The sequence below is a fragment of the Salmo trutta genome, chromosome 14 (genome assembly GCF_901001165.1).
Source record: "Salmo trutta chromosome 14, fSalTru1.1, whole genome shotgun sequence".
NCBI lineage: Eukaryota > Metazoa > Chordata > Actinopteri > Salmoniformes > Salmonidae > Salmo > Salmo trutta.
The window spans coordinates 41004081-41022459 of NC_042970.1; the positions used below are offsets into that span (position 1 = coordinate 41004081).

The 18379-nt window shown below is 41.8% G+C and overlaps 1 protein-coding gene across 1 annotated transcript in view; it reads left to right on the plus strand.

Annotated features, from left to right (window-relative positions):
- Positions 1 to 6016: 6016 nt before the first annotated feature.
- Positions 6017 to 18379, plus strand: part of camk1a (calcium/calmodulin-dependent protein kinase Ia) — a 60897-nt gene continuing 48534 nt past the window's right edge. The window contains exons 1-2 of the mRNA XM_029775879.1: positions 6017 to 6103; positions 11702 to 11831. Coding sequence (XP_029631739.1) covers positions 11740 to 11831 — 92 coding nt within the window. The 5' untranslated portion in view covers positions 6017 to 6103; positions 11702 to 11739. The remainder of the gene's footprint in view (positions 6104 to 11701; positions 11832 to 18379) is intronic.

An 18379-nucleotide genomic window follows, 5' to 3' on the forward strand; every position in this document is an offset into this window, starting at 1 on the left:
AAAGTGGACCCTTGCCTTTTGGCTGATCCATTTGTGGTTTCAGGGTGGGTGAAAACAGAGTTGGGTGCTGTGGAATCCGTGAAGTTAACCAGAAGTGGTCTTGTGATAATTGTTTGTGTTTCTGCTGGTCAGAGGGAGAAGGTGCTCTGCGTTAAACTAATAGGGGCAAGAAATGTGAATTGTTTTGCTCTCAAGAAACTGGTGCCATTGAAAGGAGTGATTACTGGGGTAGCAGTAAATGTAAAAATTGACCAACTGAAGAGGAAGATTCCTGGTGTTTGTGATGCTTGTCGTTTGGTGCGACACAGACAGGGTGGCGTGAGTGGTGAAACAGAAGAGTCATTGTCTGTTCTTTTGAGTTTTGATGTTGAGTCTTTGCCCGACAAAGTGATGTTAGAATAAATAAGTTTGCCTGTATGAGCTTTTGTGCCGAATACATTACGTTGTTATAGGTGTCAAGCTTATGCGCATGTGGCAACAGTGTGTAGGGGGGAGGTTGCTAGGTGTGCGGAAGGGCATGAGACAAAGGAATGTGTAGCATTGGGGAAAGTTGTGGTATGTTAATTGTAGAGATGCCCATAGGGCTGGGGATCAGAAATGTTCCGTGCAGGTTGAGGTTTCCAGGGTTAGAGTAGTGCAGAGGTTGTCATATGCTGAGGCAGTGAAGAAAGTAGAGGAAGATGGGTCAAGGGGGAGGGATCCTGAGAGGAGTGGTGTGAGTAGGAGATCGGTACCAGTACAGAGGGATAGGCCAACAAGTGATATGTTTCAGTAAAATTAGATTTTTAGCGTGTATAGCAATGGTTATCAACTGTACTGCAGGGATGGAACAAAAGTTGCAGAAAATGTAGGTTGTGGTGGCAGCTGCAGAGGGGTATTTGGGTGTGCGAGATTTGACATCAGAAGAGTTACAGGGTGTGTTAAGTGGCGGTCTCATCCTTTCAGGTTATTGGCATGAGGTAGGAATAAATAGATTGAAATAGTGGAGTAGGGTGGTGTTATTTTTTTATTATTTGATTATTTGATTTATTGTTACATTTTTAGTGAGTGTTGTGTTAGATGGTAGGATATTTGTTTATTTATTTATTTCAAGCAAAGTATAAGGGAGTTGTACTCCAGTCTAGTAGGTGGCGGTAATGCAACATTTATTGGATGCCAACCGCCGTTACACCTCACTGAAGAAGAAAGCGACGTTGGACTTACAAATAAAATATCTGTAAAAATATCCCTGTTGTGGTGGCGAAGTGTTTCTATCTTACGGTGAATGGTGGTGCTTGGGAAACATGGCAGAAGTGGATGATTTGGCCATGTTTCAAGTGTTTGCAGACGGACAGAGTATATAGAAGAACAGTGTGTAGAAGGATAACGGTGTTGTAATTGTGGTGGGGATCCCGAATTCCTGGAGTGCCCTGTAAGGGTGAAGGAGATTGAGGTGGCAAAAGTTAGCGCGGTCAATTGAAACTCCTATGCTGAGGCGATTTTAAAAGAATTGAGAAAACAAGTGATGTTAGTGAAGATGTGGTAGTGGACACACCACAGCCTGTAGTAAATGTTTGCTGCCAGTCAAAAGATACCCTATGTGTTAAAATTGTGGATTTTGCGGCATTCATTGCCACAGTTACAAACTTACAGCACAAGTCTCAAATCAATCAAAGAAACTGGACATTATTGTGGCTGTGGCAGAAAAGTTTTTGGGATTTAAGGATTTTACATTTGAAGACTTGCAAGGGGTACTGGCGCTGGAAGACCCGCTCTCCCAGGTTCCCCTTGAGCCTGTGTAGGGATCAGATCTTATTTATTTATTAACAGATAAGTTTGATTTATTTTTGGTAGTTTGGTTGTTTTTTAGGGGGGTATTTTGTTTTATATTTTTGGAATCCTGTTTCCATACTGCACAGTAGGTGGTCGAATGCACACTAAATTGTGCGATTGCCAATATACCATAAAAGAAGAAAAAGTAGAGGCTAGCAAAGATTAATCTCTAGGGTTAGGGACAATTCCGAACCTAGGTACCAAACCTAAACCCTGACCCTTTTCCCAACCCTAACCACGTGAATGGGTTACATTTGATTTGATGTCATCTATAAACCACTACTACTCCATAACCCATATGACCAATCCGAGGCATTGAGTAATTTGACTGAGTGAAGTTTAGAATGTGACTTGCCGGTAACAGAAATGGATGTCTGGAGTGTAATGACATGTTTAAAAATGCTTCTGAAGTTTGTCATTTCCACTTTGAAATTTCAGACTTGATTTTCTCTTACGAAAAATGTATCAACCCCTAGAAAATGTCCATTAATTATAATCCACATAATACACTGAACAAAAATATAAATGCAACATGTCTGTATATATATCTGTATTCCCAGTCACGTGAAATCCATAGATTTAGGGCAGTGTTTCTCAACCCTGGTCCTCCAGTACCCCCAACAGTACACATTTCTGTTGTAGCCCTGGACAAACACGCCTAGTTCAACTCATTGATGAGTTGACAAGTTGAATCGGGTGTGCGTGTCCAGGGTTACTATAACATGTGTACTGTTGGGGCTACTCGAGGACCAGGGTTGGGAAACACTACATTAGGGCCTAATGAATTTATTTAAATTGATTGATTTCCTTATATGAACTGTAACTCAGTAAAATCTGTTGCTGCAGGGTTATTTTCCTGGTGTAGCAAACTGGCTCAAATTACATCTGTAGAGTTCTCAGAATGTTTTCCCATTCTGAAATGAAATCTCATGCAATTTTTTCATTCATTGGAATGGAATTGTGTGGAACCCTCAATAATATCTTATAATAACAGCATCATGGTGTGTGTTAGGCAATTAGCATTAAGAAATAGGCTACAATCCTTTCCAGTATGGTTGCAAAGAGAGGGCACATTACTGGAAACTTTCTAAGTTTACCAGGAAACTACTAGAATGTTGGTAGCTTTCAAGTTCTTTTGGGAATTTTATATGATATCTAGTGGCCTTTTTGGGTACTTCCGATTATCACAGGGGTCTGTAATTACTATGGCCTTCTGTGTGGCCTTATCATAAAAAAATTAAGAATGACAAATCTGTAAAAACATTCTCTTAAAAATAAACAATCAACTTAGTGAATGCCATTGGTTTTTAATATGAGGGTTTCATCATGAAATATCCTTTATAAATATTGTTTACAACTTTTTTTTTACTATGTCAATATGTCTTTGTTGTAAATGTTTTGGTGGCAGTTGTGAAAAAAAATATGTCATTGCTGTTGATTAGATTAGCTTTTTTCATTAGTTAGGATATTTTATTTTGAACCATATGGTATATCTACTAGAAACTCATGGACACGGATATAAAAAAATAATACTAGCCTATATATCAGGCCTGCTATATATTAATAATAAAATAAAAGTTATTCGAGTGTAAATTACCAAACTTACCATAGATACCTGTTAATTACGAAATGACAGAAGATTCCGCTACCTTTGGTAAATTACCGGTAGCTTTAAAACCTGCATGCCAGGCTCTGTTGATGTCAGGCTATATTTATTTAACCCTTGTGTGGTGTTTGTGTATTATTTATAACAATACATTATTTCAATACAATGTAAAAAAATGCTGTATTCTCTCACACTCTACCCCAGCCAGGTGCAAAGTGGAGGAGGGACACAACAAATAAATAGCTTTGCATGTGTGGCTCCTTACCACAATCAATCAGTATGGTCAAAATAATCTCTGCTCAGAGGTCCTTAGAAATAATTTTTGCGGAGAGAGAAGCTGGTGTGGTAGGAGCGTCTTCCACTTTGGAAGATGAATAATATTCCGAATATGAGGATCATGTCTCTGTCAATTCTGAGTCCGACAGTGAGTTGGAAGAAGAGGATGAGATTGACCCTCAGCCAGACCCAGGACCAGCCCGTCAGCAGCCTGCTCATCAGCAGCCTGAAGGAGGAGAAATATGGATGCCAAAAAATTGTGAAATTGCTTATTGCCCAAGGAATGAGCCACCCCACATGGCTGTCATTGTGATAAGAATGATACCAGGGCCGACGCTGATGGCGGTTACTCATGTGCAGGACATAATGTCTCATTTTGAACTGTTCATCCAGACACCATCCAGAAAATCATTCTGGACTACACTAATTTGGAGGAAAGGTGTGTTTTTGGAGAGAGATGGAAGGAGATGGACCAAACTCATTTACATGCATACTTTGGGGTTCTTATCCTTGCTGGTGTTTTCAGATCCAATGGGGAATCCACATAATCCCTGTGGGATGCAGAAACTGGCAGATAACTTTTCCGTGCAACAATGTCTCTGGAAAACTTCCACATTCTTTCCAGGATTATCCGCTTCGATAACCGAGATACCAGACCAGCTCGGCGGCAGAGAGACAAGCTAGCTGCAATCAGGACAGTGGGGGGACCGTCTTCCCCTGTTTTACAACCCTGGGCCCAACGTTACTGTTGATGAGCAGCTTATGCCATTTAGGGGCTGCTGCCCCTTCAGGCAGTACATAGCATCTAAACCTGCAAAATATGGAATCAAGATATGGGCTGCCTGTGATGCTGCTCCATCATATGTGTGGAACTTGCTAGTGGATACAGGGAAGCCAAATGGAGGAGCCCCAAAGAAGAACCAAGGGATGCGGTTTGTCCTGGATGTGACAGAGGGACTACGTGGCCACAACATCACATGCGATAACTTTTTTACTTTGCAGAAGCTGGGACAGAAGCTCCTCAACAGAAAGCTGACGATGGTAGGAACAGTGCAACAAAAACAAGCCAGAGCTCCAACCTCAGCTGTTGAATACACGGAACAGGCCTATCAATTCCTCTAAGTTTACGTTCGCGGCCGACACGTCCCTAGTGTCCTATGTGCCAAAGAAAGGCAAAAATGTGGTACTCATGAGTACGCTGCATAGGGATGGGAAAATTTGTGGCCAGGATCAATCAAAAACAAATCATAATGGCACAAAAGGAGGGGTGGACAATTTAGACAAGCTGGTGACTGGCTACAGCTGCAAAAGAAGAACCCTATGCTGGCCACTTGTCATATTCTTCAACATCTTGGACATCTCACCCTACAACGCGTTTGTCATCTGGATGGCGTTGAACCCAGATTTTAACAGAGGGAAGCTCCGGTGGAGACGGCTCTTTCTCGAGGAGCTGGGAAAGGCATTGGTAAGACCACAAATCCAGAGGAGGCAACATATCCCAAGGACCCCAGCTTCTGCAGCCATCGTGAGGAGGATTCAGGAGGAGGATGCTGGTGCCCCATCCGCCCATCCATCCTACCTTGGCCTGCTGTAACTATATATATGTGAGTGAGATGTTAGTAAAATTCCTGAAGTAAGTGTTTTCATCATTCTAGATTGCAGCCTGTAGCAACAAGAAGAAGCTCTGTGATGTGTGTGGACCCAAGAAGGACAGGAAGACACAGTGCACATACATCAAGTCTAAGAAATACATTTGCAACACACACAGTAAAACTCTGTCCCTCATGTGGTGTGTAGACCAGCATTAATTTGTGTTCAATGGGGCTCATTTATTGTTTCCAAAAATATTGTATGTAAAATGTGTCCTTCCAATTTGTTCAGCACAAAGCAATAAACATCAATAGTGATGAAAACCTTGTTTCAGTTATATTTGTTCAATATAAACATGATTTATTCCACCCCTGTCTTGATTATTATTTATATTAAAAAAACGAATAGTGATTTTATTGATAAATGTGATCTGGCAAATATTAACCATGTATGCTGTCTATATTGCTTGTAATTGATATAAGTCAACATATAAGTATTGTTATGTATTGTAATTGTATTTATGTATTGTAATTGTTATGGCTATATTGTTTTAAAACCCCATTAATGCTGTGGGTCCATCAGACCCGCGAACATTGGGTGGATAACAGAAACATGTACACCACACAATGGTTAAGTCAGTCCAGCAGACTACTTTTTAGCTGTGGTTGATTTAAGGCCATTTGATTTCCTGAGCTGTGAAGCCAATACCCTTCTTTGACGTCAGGCGCGAGACCAGCACCCTCAACTGATATAGCGCTGCGCATAGAGCCAAACAGCCCATTAAGAGGGAGAAGGGATTCTTGAGCTTTACGCATTCAGGTAAGATTTGCATTGTATTTGGACGCAAAAGAAAACATAGGCTAACCACATTTTACACATAGCGGGTTTTTTTTTGTCCTCGGTTAGGATATAATGTCGCAGTAGACTATTCTATAGCTTGTCTATCCAACTGTCGCATGTTCGATTTTGCATAGGCAATGTCTTCTACGTACTACCTTAGAGCATCTTTGGATATGAATTGTAGGCTATCTATGACTATAGCCGTTTTATACTCTCGCTGGACTATAGCCTACCCTTGAACATTCAGAATGTTTATGTACACCCATACACCTTGTATTTTGATTCCAACAATCGCCTATTGATGTGCGCTATACTTGTAGGCTACCTGTGTTTGACAGATTAGTCTATATGATAATATATTACATTGGTTAACCCGTCTGCCATTGTAGGCCTACGGTTGTCATTGATAGCCTAATCGTGCCTATGAAAACCTGCCAGTTTCTCACATAATTGACAGTGAAGTAAGTACTTGGCTGCGTTTACACAGGCAGTCCAATTCTGATCTTTGTTTCACTAATTTACATCAGATCTTTCATATCAGCTATTTTTCAGAGCTTTTTACATTAGATCTTTTCACATCAGATTTTCTTCAGAGCTGATCGGATTGGTCAAAAGACCAATTAGTGGGGAAAAAAGGCAGAATTGGTCTGCCTGTGTAAATGCAGCCCTATTCTATTATTTTCTATATCAGATCTATTTTTTCTTACATTTCAAGTCTTGTCATAGCCTGTTGGAAATCGAATAAAGCTTGAAGAACTGAGGCTATGGAACAAGATATCGCATATTTCCTGTGTTATTGGTGATATTCTGCTGTAGCCTATTCAGACTATGGCTTTCCTTACTCTTTGAGATATGTAATACTATACTACTATTCATGTATAGAGCAATAATGTCCTGGACTGCCACGCTTTTCCATGTGACTACTACACTGTGCTACACACTAGGACTTTGCCAACAACGTAATGGTCATCATCAGTTCTCGATAGGTTGGCATGAAAGACAGTTGTGGAGAGGTTACAGGTGTACAACAGATGTTAGGGTCCAGAAAAATCTCCCTAAACAAGTATGTTTGACTGTTGCCTTATTCAACTTCTTTTCACCTCATTACATCCTACAGACAAAGTATGTGAAATTAATAAAAAATTGTACTGCTAAATCTCCTAGTTATGCACTTCACTAAATGAAACATCTATCCTAATTATGGTGGATGGGACTACTTGAGACTACTGCCTGCTAATGTCTCCTGCACTTAAAAAAAAATATTTCATCCATCAGATTCCAGTGTTGACTCTTGGATGTTGAACAATATTATCTGAAGATAAGTAAAATTGTTGAAATTGTTGCATGTTGTGTTTTATATTTTTGTTCAGTGCATATACCCCTTGACTGTTACTTTACAGCCTTATTCTAAAATGTAGGAATGTCTTTGTTCCTCATCAACCTACACACAATTCCCCATAATGACAAAGCAAAAAATTTTTGTTTGCAAAGGTATTAAAAATAAAATACATATCTCATTTACATAAGTATTGAGACCCTTCGGCAGCAATTACAGCCTTGAGTCTTCTTAGGTATGACACTACAAGCGTGACACACCTGTATTTGGGGAGTTTCTCCCATTCTTCTCTGCAGATCCTCTCAAGTTCTGTCAGGTTGGATGGGGAGCTTCGCTCCACATCTATTTTAAGGTTTCTCCAGAGATGAGATCGGGTTCAAGTGCGGGCTCTGGCTGTGTCACTCAAGGACATTCAGAGACTTGTCCCGAAGCCACTCCTGCTTTGTCTTGGCTGTGTGCTTAGGGTTGTTTGCCCCAGTCTGAGGTCCTTGACGCTCTGGAGCAGGTTTTCATCAAGGATCTCTATACTTTTCTCCGTTCATCTTTCCCTCGATCCTGACTAGTCTCCCAGTTCCTGCCGCTGAAAAACATCCCCACAGCATGATGCTGCCACCACCATGCTTCACCGTAGGGATGGTGCCAGGTTTCCTACAGACGTGACGCTTGGCATTCAGGTTTCATCAGACCAGAGAATCTTGTTTCTCATGGTCTGAGTCCTTCAGGTGCCATTTAGAAAACTCCAAGCGGGCTGTCATGTGCCTTTTACTGAGGAGTGCCTTCCATCTGGCCACCTTACCATAAAGGCCTGATTGGTGGAGTGATGCAGAGATGGTTGTCCTTCTGGAAGATTCCCCCATCTCCACAGAGGAGCTCTGTCAGAGTGACCATCAGGTTCTTGGTCACCTCCCTGACCAAGGCCCTTCTCCCCTGATTGCTCAGTTTGGCCAGCTCTAGGAAGAGTCTTGGTGGTTCCAAACTTCTTCCATTGAAAAATGATGGAGGCCGCTTTGTTCTTGGGGACAATGCTGCAGAAATGAAATGTTTGCTACCCTTCCCAAGATCTGTGCCTTGACACAATCCTGTCATGGAGCTCTGCGGCTAATTCCTTCGACCTCATGGCTTGGTTTTTACTCTAACATGCACTGTCAACTGTGGGACCTTATATAGACAGGTCTGCGCCTTTCCAAATCATGTACAATCAATTAAATTTACCACAGGTGGACTCCAATCAAGTTGAAGAAACATCTCAAGGATGATCAATGGAAACAGGATGCACCTGAGCTCAATTTCGAGTCTCATAGCAAAGGTTCTGAATACTTATATAAATAAGGTATTTCTGTTTTTAATTCCTGGTATATTTGCTAAAATTTCTAAAAACCTGATTTCACATTGTCATTATGGGCTATTGTACATAGATTAAGGAGGACCATTTTTTTTATTTAATCAATTTTAGAATTAGGCTGTAACGTAACAAAATGTGGAAAAAGGGAAGGGGTGTGAATACTTTCCAAATGACAAATGACTTATATATATATATATATTTCTACCAGTCAAATGTTTTAGAACACCTACTCATTCAAGGGTTTTTCTCTATTTGTAGTATTTTCTACATTGTAGAATAATAGTGAAGACATCAACAAGTATGAAATAACACATATGGAATCATGTAGTAACCAAAAAAGTGTTAAACAACATATACACACACACACACACACTACATGACAAAGTATGTGAATGCCTGCTTATCGAACATCTCATTCCAAAATCATGGGCAATAATATGGAGTTGGTCCCACTGCTGTAATAGGTTCATTTACATTTACATTTAAGTCATTTAGCAGACGCTCTTATCCAGAGGTTCCACTCTTCTGGGAAGGCTTTCCACCAGATGCAGGAGCTTGCTTCCATTAGTGCATTAGTGAGTTTGTGCCCTGATGTTTAGGCCTGGCTCGCATTCGGTATTCCAATTCATCCCAAAGGTGTTCGATGGGGTTGAGGTCAGGGCTCTGTGCAGGCCAGTCAAGATTTTCCACACCTATCTCGACAAACCATTTCTGTTTGGACCTCGCGTTGTGCATGGGGGCATTGTCATGCTGAAACAGGTAAGGGCCTTCCCCAAACTGTTGCCACAAAGTTGGGACCACAGAATTTTCTAGAATATCGGTGTATGCTGTAGTGTTAATATTTCCCTTAACTGGAACTAAGGGGCCTCGTCTGAACCATGAAAAACACCCTCAGACATTATTCCTCCTCCACCAAACTTTACAGTTTGGACTATGCGTTGGGGCATATAGCGTTCTCCTGGCATCCGCCAAACCCAGATTTGTCCGTCGGACTGCCAGATAGTAAAGCATGATTCATCACTCCACAGAACGCGTTTCCACTGCTCCAGAGTCCAATGGTGGCGAGCTTTACACCACTCCAGCCAACACTTGGCAATGCGCATGGTGATCTTAAGCTTGTGTGCGGCTGCTCGGCCATGGAAACCCATTTCTTGAAGCTCCCGACAAACAGTTATATTGCTGACGTTGCTTCCAGAGGCAGTTTGGAACTCTATATTTTTGCAACCTAGGACATACGATTTTGACTACCTATTTATGAAATGGGTAGGACCACGGGCTGCCAGTTGCCCATCCCTGATATATATACTGAACAAAAATATAAAAATATGTTCCATTTGCAGGAAAAGCATATTTCTCAAAAATGTTGTGCACAAATTTGTCTACATCCCTGTTAGTTAGCATTTATCCTTTGCCACAATAATCCATCCACCTAGTAGGTGTGGCATATCAAGATGCTGATTAAACAGCATGATCGTTACACAGGTGCACCTTGTGCGGGGGACAATATAAGGCTACTAAAATGTGCAGTTTTGTCACACAACACAATGCCACAGATGTCTGAAGTTTTGAGGGAAGATGCAATTTGCATGCAGACTGCAGGAATGTCCACCAGAGGTGTTGCCAGAGAATTCAATGTTAATTTCTCTACCATAAGCCGCCTCCAATGTCATTTTAGAGAATTTGGCAGTATGTCCAACCGGCCTCACTACCGCAGACCACTTGTAAGCACGCCAGCCCAGGACCTCCTCATCCGGCTTCTTCAGCTGCGGGATCGTCTGAGATATGTCACCGTGAAAGCTGATGAATCTGAGGAGTATTTATGTCTGTAATAAAGCCCTTTCGTGTGGAAAAACAAATTCTGATTGGCTGGGCCTGGCTCCAAAGTGGGTGGGCCTATGCCCTCCCAGGCCCACCCATGGCTGCGCCCCTGCCCAGTCATGTGAAATCCATAGATTAGGGCCTAATGAATTTATTTCAATTGATTGATTTTCCTTATATGACTGTAACTCAGTTAAATCTTCAAAAATGTTGCAGGGGTGGCAGGTAGCCTAATGGTTAGAGTGTTGGGCCAGTAACCGAAATGTTGTTAGATCGAATCCCCGAGCTGACAAGGTAAAAATCTGTCGTTCTGCCCCTGAACAAAGCAGTTAACCCACTGTTTCTAGGCCGTCATTGTAAATAAGAATTTGTTCTTAACTGACTAGTTAAATAAAATAAAAATGATCTTGCATTTATATTTTTGTTCCGTATGATATACTGTTTACAGAAACTATAACCACATATCTTGCTCTCTTTCCTTCTCTTAGCCTTGTGGTAAATACACACTCTCAAGTGGTGATCACTCTTTACTCGGTAATTTATGGATTGAAATGTCCTCTGAGTTGTAATGAATTACATATTAAAGGGAGACGGCATTGGAAAGTGCTTTAAATCTCCAATATTGATCCATACATCTGGTTTAGCACCATGTCTGCTTCCCAAATGGCACCCTATTCCTTATTTGTGTGTGTGTGTGTTGTGTGTGTCTTTTCCAGTGAGAAGGTTTTTCTGGCTAATTTTGAATTTGATTAGGATCCCCATTAGCTGACGCCATGCATAACATCGGCTAATCTTCCTGGGGTCCAACACAGAACTAAATAGACATTACAAACAATTACAATTTACATCAAGACATTAACAAGTAGACATTGCAGACAATTAAAATACCTGACCGGTAATGTATTTAACATTCAGTGAATGCTCTCTGGGATTAGTATCTGTCCAGTCATATGGTTGATTGCATTAGATGTTCTTTAGTTTTTTCTTGAAGGTGGATTTACTTTTTGCCTGAGAAATGTGAGCTAGTAAATGGTGATGCTAAGCTTTCTGCCTGACTGTCCACCACTTTATCCCTCCACAGTTCTCCCTTGGCCGATCGGATTGACAGTTTAGGATAGGATGCCCCTTGGAGATCTAGAGGACGGGAATGGATGGAAAAAGAAGACGTCAGACATCAAAGAAAACTACGACTTCAAAGAAATTCTGGGAACGTAAGTGTTCTGACACCACTGTTACAGTAATAGCTACAGTGGGGTCTGGAATGATTGGATCCCTTGATAAAGATGAGCAAAAAATGACTGTGTATAAAAAAATGATACAAATACTGAGATATATTGTATGCTAAAGAAATGGGAAAATGTATACTAATACAATTGCTCAGAGAAATAGATTTTGTTTAAGAAGTAATACAAAAAATCCCCCCAAAATAGGGGTCAAAATTTGTAGAGAATGACATTGAGCCTTTTCCTATGAAACTGGAGAACACATTGGGAGGGATCTTAGACCATTCCTCCATACATAATCTTTCCAGATCCTTGATATCCTTCATCTGCCCTCTTCAATTCAAACCACTGGTGTTCAATGGGGTTCATGTCCAGAGACTGAGATGCCATTGCTAAATGTTGATTTTGTGGTCAATTAACACATTTCTTTGTGGATGTGCGCTTGGGATGTTGTCTTGCTGGAAGATTCACTTGCAGCCAAGTTTCAGCCTGCCAGCAAAGGCAACCAGGTTTTTGGCTAAAATGTCCTGGTGCTTGGTGATGTTCATGATGCCGTTGCGTCCCAGGACCAATGGCCTTTCGAAAGAACAATTCATATGCAGAAAATACCTCATACCTACTGTAAAATATGGTGGTGGATCTTTCATATTAAGGGGATATATTGCTTCCACTGGTCCTGGGGCCCTTGTTAAGGTCAACCGATTCATGAACTTTACCAAGTACCAGGACATTTTAGCCAAAAACCTGGTTGCAAGTGAATCTTCCTGCAAGAAAATAACCCCAAGCACACATCAAGTCCATAAGCACAGACTGAGGATATCAATAGGGCCCTATGAAATCAGTGTTATTTTTTGCCTGATTCCATTTTCTCTGTTTTAGTATTTCCAGGTTTCTGTTTTTCAATCTCAAAATCATACTTTTTTAATAGGAAAAACAAAAAAAGTGGATGTTATAAGCCCACAACAATGCTTAAACCACACCAGAAGACCACTTTTGGGGTCTGGGAAAAATCTGACATTTTGAATTTTGGGTGTATTTACCCTAGTTCAACTGCACACCAGCAAGGGACCGTTGTTTGGTTAGCAATGTTTCTGTAGCACTCATGTGATTGCAGAGTTGCAAAACAAAAGGCTGGATTGATGCAAATAATCATTATATCATTCTGCCATTTAGGCATAGGCTACTTTGTAGTTAACATTTGAGGTTTTTGGGAAAGCCTTTCCATCTACCAGAAGAAGGTTGCCATTACATTAGCCTTATCACTAACGGCTATACAAAGTGATAGACAAATGCGTGCGTGCGCACGCAGTGTCAGAGGAAGGCCCAAAAAATTGTCAAAGACTCCAGTCACCCAAGTCATAGACGGTTCTCTCTGCTACCACACGGCAAGCGGTACCGGAGTACCAATTCTAGGACCAAAAGGCTCCTTAACAGCTTCTAACCCCAAGCAATAAGACTGCTGAACATTTAAATCAAATGGCCAGACGGACTATTTGTAAATGTTTTATTAACTCTGTTTTCTTAAAACTGCATTGTTGGTTAAGGGCTTGTAAGCAAGCATTTGTATTTGGCGCAGGTGACATGAAATGTTATTAGATGATTTGATTCCTGTGACTTTGCCTCTTCAGAAAGTTGAAGTAAAAGACGAATCACTGAGGCTTTTTATGCATGTTTTATGTTCAACTTGGGCAGATTAATACATTTTCTTATAAATTCAATACATTTAGTTGATTTTTCTACGAAGTAAAAAAAAAAGTATATTGTTGAATTCCATTTAATGTCTAGATTCCTGGATTCCGTCCGCATTCTCCGCAACGCAGATTTTATAGGGCCCTAATTATCTAGGATCTGGAAAGAATCTCCAATCTCATAAAACATTTTAGAAAACAGCTCTGTGTCGTTATCCTCGCAAGTGCTTGAAAACAACGGATCAAACATTCTTACCCCTACCTTTTTTTATATTTTTGTATTACTTGTTAAACAAAATCTCTTTTTCTGAGGAATTGTATTAATATAAAATAACAATTGTTCATTTTCTGCAGTTTTTTGCTTATCTTTATAAAGGGGTCCAATAATTACGGACCCCACTGTATATAACTCTCAATGCTGGGAGAGAGATGTGCAAGAAGAAGTATATTATGTTTAGCGTTCCAGAGAGGTTAGTGTTCTTGGCCATCATTGTATTTATTTATAGTGTCTCAGTGAGAACAGAGCATAGAGCAGCCAGGCCAAATGGCCCAGTAACAGCAGCTCATGAGAGGAGCAAAGAGGGGAAAATGAAAAAAGGAGCCAATGAAAAACAGGGTGAGAAGAATACATTTTATTTAACCAGGAAACACCCTTGAGGTTTGAATCTTCTTTTTGCAAGGTTGACATGGATGTCATTCGCAGTAATAACGCACACTTGGATGTGATCATGGGGCCAACATTTTTCAACATCTTTGTCCTTTTTCTGTAGTATGGCATTAAGCTGCCATGGATCCATTATGCGTTTACTTGGATGTTCTGAGAAGGAGAACCATAGCGATCCTATAATGAAGAACTCCCTCATGTCTTTAAGTAGTTAAATTTGGAATTTGTACTTAAAAATGTATCCTTGTTTGCCTTCCCACAGTGCATGTGTGTACCTTAGCATGGCTCTCCTTGGGGTGGAATGCAATGTACTCTATCCTTCGGGTATAGTGGGTAGATATAAGGCTACGTTGGCAGATTCTCTCCCCCCCCCCCCCCCGGATATAGTCATTATAAGGATGCCTGACTGGTCTATCAGATGCTAAAGGCAAGATGGTCTGACTGCTGCATTACGGTCACTGTCTTATGCAGTCTTATTTAGACCATTGCTCTTCTGTCAGTGTGTTTGATCAGACAGAGGAAACATTCTTATGCATTGTTTAATTTTTAAATTTCACATTAAAAAAACATTTCTCAGTAGACATTGTAATGGTCCAAACTTTGAAGCACATATGAAGCCTAGGATCATCACATTAGGTTTCGGTCAGTTCACACAAGTAGAGAATATAGAGAATAGGGTGGCATTTGGGACTCAACCACTGTTGGATGGATAAAGAGGTGGTCCCTTAAAGTATATCAGACCTGGTGTAGCCAAATGGGGAAAGCTAAAGTAAGTAGAGAGACAAGTCAGTCATATACAGTTCCAGTATTACACCATATTTATCCCAATGTTGCATCAACGTGAGAGAAGCAGATCACCGCTTCAGTGAACAACATGAACAACAATCTTTATCCAGATATTTCAACCTTAAAGTTGTTCATTCTCTTTTTTTTTCCAATGACATTGGATAGAGAATTCAATACAGTAAATGCGGAGTCAGACAGAATATTGAGATATTATAAAAAGTCTTACATAAGCAGGATTTAAGGAGTGAATAACCAGGAGGGTAGCATCGCCTTGTTCCTATGAAAACCTCGTAACCAATCTCCCCTCCCTGTTGTCAGTGTTCCCAGTGAGACCTGGCAGAGAGCAAAATATAATCCCACTGTATGTGTTGACGGAAAGCTCCTTACGCTCCCAGAGAGATTACTGAATTCAGTTTATCCAGGAATTCAGGGTATGGAGTTAATTAATTTATTTGGAAATATTGTATTTAGGTTTTATGGTTTAATCCTGACATTCCTCATGTGTTAGGGCCCGGATGCGGCTTTAGTACAAACTGTCTTGTCCTTGTGGACATGTGGGGTTGATAACATCTGGATCCATGAAACAAGTTATCATTCAGTTGATTTTTGAAATACAGTATGTCACTATGTACAGTGTCTTTGGAAAGTATTCAGACCCCTTGATTTTTTACACATTTTGTTATGTTACAGCCTTATTCTAAAATGGATGAATTTTTTTTTTTGCCCCATAATGACAAAGCGAAAACAGGTTTTAGAAATTTTTGCAAATATATAAAAAATAGAAATAATACCTTATTTACATTAGTATTAAGACCCTTTACTATGAGAATTGAAATTGAGCTCAGGTGGATCCTGTTTCCATTGATCATCCTTGAGATGTTTCTACATTTTGATTGGAGTCCACCTGTGGTAAATTCAATTTATTGGACATGATTTGGAAAGGCACACAGCTGTCTATATAAGGTCCCACAGTTGACAGTGCATGTCAGAGCAAAAACCAAGCCATGAGGTCGAAGGAATTGTCTGTAGAGCTCCGAGACAGGATTGTGTCGAGGCACAGATCTGGGGAAGGGTAACACATTTATGCAGCATTTAAGGTCCCGAAGAACACAGTGGCCTCCATTATTCTTAAATGGAAGAAGTTTGGAACCACCAAGACTCTTCTTAGAGCTGGCTACCTGGCCAAACTGAGCAATTGGGGGAAGATAGGCCTTGGTCAGAGAGGCAAGAACCCGATGGTCACTGACAAAGCTCTAGAGTTCCTCTGTGGAGATGCCTGTGCCATTAAACCCCTACAACTCATCCAGAACGCCGCAGCCCATCTGGTGTTCAACCTTCCCAAGTTCTCTCACGTCACCCCGCTCCTCCGCACACTCCACTGGCTTCCAGTTGAAGCTCGCATCTGCTACAAGACCATGGTGCTTGCCTACGGAGCTGTGAGGGGAACGGCACCTCCGTACCTTCAGGCTCTGATCAGTCCCTACACCCAAAGAAGGGCACTGCGTTCATCCACCTCTGGCCTGCTCGCCTCCCTACCTCTGCAGAAGCACAGTTCCCGCTCAGCCCAGTCAAAACTGTTCGTTGCTCTGGCACCCCAATGGTGGAACAAGCTCCCTCACGATGCCAGGACAGCGGAGTCAATCACCACCTTCCGGAGACACCTGAAACCCCACCTCTTTAAGGAATACCTGGGATAGGATAAAGTAATCCTTCTAACCCCCCCCCCCCCCCAAAAAAAGATATAGATGTACTATTGTAAAGTGGTTGTTCCACTGGATATCATAAGGTGAATGCACCAATTTGTAAGTCGCTCTGGATAAGAGCGTCAGCTAAATGACGTAAATGTAATGATGTAAATGAGATGGGAGAACCTTCCAGAAGGACAACCATCTCTGCAGCACTCCACCAATCAGGCCTTTATGGTAAATGGCACATGACAGCCCGATTGGAGTTTGCCAAAAGGCACCTAAAGACTCTCAGACCATGAGAAACAAGATTCTCTGGTCTGATGAAACCAAGATTGAACTCTTTGGCCTGAATGCCAAGCGGCACGTCTGGAGGAAACCTGGCACCATCTCCACCGTGAAGCATGGTGGTGGCAGCATCATGCTGTGGGTATGTTTTTCAGTGGCAGGGACTGGGAGCCTAGTCAGGATCGAGTCAAAGATTAGCGGAGCAAAGACCAGAGAGAGATCCTTGATGAAAACCTGCTCCAGAGCACTTCTAACTGGACAACGACTCTCACAACCAAGGGGTCTGAATACTTTCCGAATGCACTGTAAGTAGCATGGAATTATGCCTGATCATATCTGATGACTGATCATCTAAGTTCCTTTGTTGAACATTGTGAAAAAATGTATTATATCTATGTATACTGCTAAAAAAAATAAAGGGAACACTTAAACAACACAATGTAACTCCAAGTAATCACACTTCTGTGAAATCAAACTGTCCACTTAGGAAGCAACACTGATTGACAATACATTTCACATGCTGTTGTGCAAATGGAATAGACAACAGGTGGAAATGATAGGCAATAAGCAAGACACCCCCAATAAAGGAGGGGTTCTGCAGGTGGAGACCACAGACCACTTCTCAGTTCCTATGCTTCCTGGCTGATGTTTTGGTCACTTTTGAATGCTGGCGGTGCTTTCACTCTAGTGGTAGCATGAGACGGAGTCTACAACCCACACAAGTGGCTCAGGTAGTGCAGCTCATCCAGGATGGCACATCAATGCGAGCTGAGGCAAGAAGGCTTGCTGTGTCTGTCAGCGTAGTGTCCAGAGCATGGAGGCGCTACCAGGAGACAGGCCAGTACATCAGGAGACGTGGAGGAGGCCGTAGGAGGGCAACAACCCAGCAGCAGGACCGCTACCTCAGCCTTTGTGCAAGGAGGAGCAGGAGGAGGACTGCCAGAGCCCTGAAAAATGACCTCCAGCAGGCCACAAATGTGCATGTGTCTGCTCAAACGGTCAGAAACAGACTCCATGAGGGTGGTATGAGGGCCCGACGTCCACAGGTGGAGGTTGTGCTTACAGCCCAACACCTTGCAGGACATTTGGCATTTGCCAGTGAACACCAAGATTGGCAAATTCGCCACTGGTGCCCTGTGCTCTTCACAGATGAAAGCAGGTTCACATTGAGCACGTGACAGACGTGACAGAGTCTGTAGACGCCGTGGAGAACGTTCTGCTGCCTGCAACATCCTCCAGCATGACCGGTTTGGCGGTGGGTCAGTCATGTTGTGGGGTGGCATTTCTTTGGGGGGCCGCACAGCCCTCCATGTGCTCGCCAGAGGTAGCCTGACTGTCATTAGGTACCGAGATGAGATCCTCAGACCCCTTGTGAGACCATATGCTGGTGCGGTTGGCCCTGGGTTCCTCCTAATGAAAGACAAT